This window comes from Panthera uncia, assembly GCF_023721935.1.
Source record: "Panthera uncia isolate 11264 chromosome B3 unlocalized genomic scaffold, Puncia_PCG_1.0 HiC_scaffold_1, whole genome shotgun sequence".
Lineage (NCBI taxonomy): Eukaryota > Metazoa > Chordata > Mammalia > Carnivora > Felidae > Panthera > Panthera uncia.
In genome coordinates, this window is record NW_026057582.1 from 131,822,699 (window position 1) to 131,825,590 (window position 2,892).

Sequence of the window (2,892 nt, forward strand, 5' to 3'; positions counted from 1 at the left end):
GCCACCCGGACGGGGTCTGGGGCCGCGGCGGCGGCGGCGGCGGGCGGCGGCGGCGGCAGCTCCAACAGCAGCGGCGACGCCCTGGTGACCCGCATCTCCAGCCTGCTCCGCGACCTGCCCACCCTGAAGGCGGCCGTGATAGTGGCGTGCGCCTTCACCGCGCTGCTCATCGCCTGCCTGCTGCTGCGCGTCTTCAGGTGGGTCCGCACGCTCTCTGTCGTTCCCCCGCGGGCCAACCTGCCCCGCCAACCTGCTGTCACCGCGCGCCCGCCACCCCCGCGCGCACGGCTGCTCCGGGCGCGCGGCTCCGCTCGGGGCCTCGGTGCGCTCCAGCCAGCCCAGCCGAGCGTCTCCGGCCCTACCAGGCGGGCGTGCGCTCTGCCGACCGCCCCGCACCCCCCAAACGTTTTATAAATTTTCTCCCCCCTTTAACGATAGCTGTCGTGAATACTGGATTCCTTTGAACTCTCTGCTAGCGCTTAAGCTAACAGTAGCGCTCCAATTCTGGTAATTAATTCAGTATTTATTTTTACACGGAATTTATTTTTACACCCATTTCACAGATGGGGGAAAAAACCTCCAGAAAAGTGGGGTAGTTTATCCAAGTAAACTCAGTGGTGGAGGTAGAATTTGAGCCCAAGTCCGTCTGCCTTCAACTTTACCCATCTTGCTGTTCTTTCCTTTTTTTGCTTCGAAGGTTCCCCAGTGCCCCACCTGCCCTTTTCCTTTTCCTTCCTTGTGCTACCAAAAACAACAACAACAGCAACAACAAAAGCATCGAGGATGGAATGCACCCGGGGCGTGTGTTGGAGGTGACTTTGCACCAGGAATTGGAGCTGGGCACCAGGGTGGGTGCTTGGCCACCCTTGGTGGTCTGAGGGACTGTTGGGGGATACAAATGGCTCTCCTGTGCTCCTGTCTGACGGGGCTGCCCCAGTGAAGACTTACTAGGGCGTGAGGGTCTGGGGGAGGCTTTTGTAGGTTGCTCAAGTTCAGGGGGAAAGTGTATGGGAAATAAGGAAGGAGGACCCTGGGTCCTTGGAGCAGAGATGGAGAAGACCACAGCGAATGCAAGGGGGACATTTTCTCTGAATGCCTGGGAAATCCTGTTTTTGCAGGAAATGATGCAAATGTGTCCTGTTGCTCAGACGGGCCACCTGGAAATCTGGGTGTGTGTGTGTGTGTGAGTTATTCCGTGCCCACCCCACTCCCCTTGAAGTGTACACAGTATGCTTTGCTGTTTGATCAGCTGTTGGAGGGTTGGGGCCAGGGGCCCTCCTCTGGGGGCTCCTTGGGGCTCTCCTCCGGGGAGCATTTTCAGCACTGGAATGGAAACCAGACCTGGAAAGGCAGGGTCGGGCTGTCTGTTGAGGTTTGCTGTTGGTGCTGTGCAACTCTGTGTCCAAGTGTTTCCTTGCGGGTCTGTAGGATTAAATGCCAGTGGTCCTGAGAAAATGGAGAAAGGGGAATAGTGTTCCCACATCCACCCCCCACTCTGTCCCCTGCCCTGGTCCCGGCCATGTTGTTCCTCACTGTGCTGGTCCCCTTGATGTACTTTGGTCATTGAATTGCCCCTCTTCACCCCATCCTTTCCACTGCCTTCGCTCCTCTGCTCGCAAACTTCGGTGGCTCCCTGTACTGCTACCTGGGTGTGGCCTTCAGGGCTCTTACAGACTGGCCCCAGCCCATCCTGTGGCCATCAGCCAGCCCTTCTGAGCTTCTCTCCGTCCCTTGCTCATTTCCTTATGCTCCATGGTTGGCCTGTGCCTTCCCACTGCTGGGCCAGCTCCTGTGGCACACCTTCCAGGTCTGCATCAAGCTCCCACGCCCCTTCCTCTGAGTAGTTTTCTGGACATTCGAGTGAGGTCCACTTCCTTTTCTGGCTTCCCCCAGCGCTAGCCTTGCGCATCCTCCGTACAAGCCTTCTTGCGCAGGGCTGGGTGGCTGGGTTTGCTGTCAAGCTCCCATTCTGAGCAGACAGGCCTGGGAGACAGGGATGTCCAGTCCCCCCTCGTATCTCAGTGCCGGATGCTGGCCTGGCATCCAGCGGATGCACCAGAGTCCTTCACTGACTCCCTGATCGTTCAGCTGGAGTGAGCTGTTGATGCCTAGACTGGCTCTGAGCACAGAGGTTTGAAACATTTTGCTCAAAATAGGCCTCTGAGCCTACAAGGCAGTGTGCTTTTTAAGAAGGCATTTGAACTATTTTGCTAGTCTGCTCCTTATTACCAAGGGGTGGGGGAGAAAGGCAGTCAGCATGTGGCCAGATGTGAGCTGCCTGTTGCTCAGGCCTCGTCTGCTTGTTTGCTTCGTGTAGGAGGAAGGTTCTGATTTTATAGAAGCTGGTCATATATGACTTGCCTCTTCGTCCATGGAAGGTGTCTTTCTTGGGGTGAGTTTGCAGGTGGACCACTGGCATCCCGGTTTCTGATGCCGACAGGAGCTTAAAGCATTTTACAGCTGGGAAGGGCCTTAGTGGTACACAGTCCCCATGTGGTCCTTTGCAGAGGAGAAAGTCACATTCCAGGGAGTAGAGTGAGTTGCCCACTAGATTCTAGAATGTGCTATAAATCTGTGGCTGAGGCAGCGCCAGCGCCCCATCTTGCTCGTGGTCTATACCGTGAGCTTTCCTCCTCTCCACAGCCCTTGGCAGGCTCGGTTCGTCGGGCCTCCCCGACCACCTGCTGTCCCGGCCGGGTGTCATGCTTTATGTGTTCCCTCTCTCAGATCCTTAGCGTGTAGTCACTGAGTCCTGGCCATTCCACCCTTCGAGTGACCCTGAGGCTATCTCGCCTGGGCCCACATCCCTTCTTCCCCCATGGAGGCTTCTCCACCTGCCAGTACTTCCTTCTCCTTCTCCTTCTCCTTCTCCTTCTCCTTCTCCTTCTCCTT

General features: G+C 56.8%; 1 protein-coding gene across 1 annotated transcript in view; it reads left to right on the forward strand.

Annotated features, from left to right (window-relative positions):
* FAM174B (family with sequence similarity 174 member B) overlaps positions 1-2,892 on the forward strand; it is a gene marked incomplete at its 5' end in the record, with an annotated part of 34,148 nt that continues 31,256 nt past the window's right edge. The window contains one exon of the mRNA XM_049614159.1: positions 1-197. Coding sequence (XP_049470116.1) covers positions 1-197 — 197 coding nt within the window. The remainder of the gene's footprint in view (positions 198-2,892) is intronic.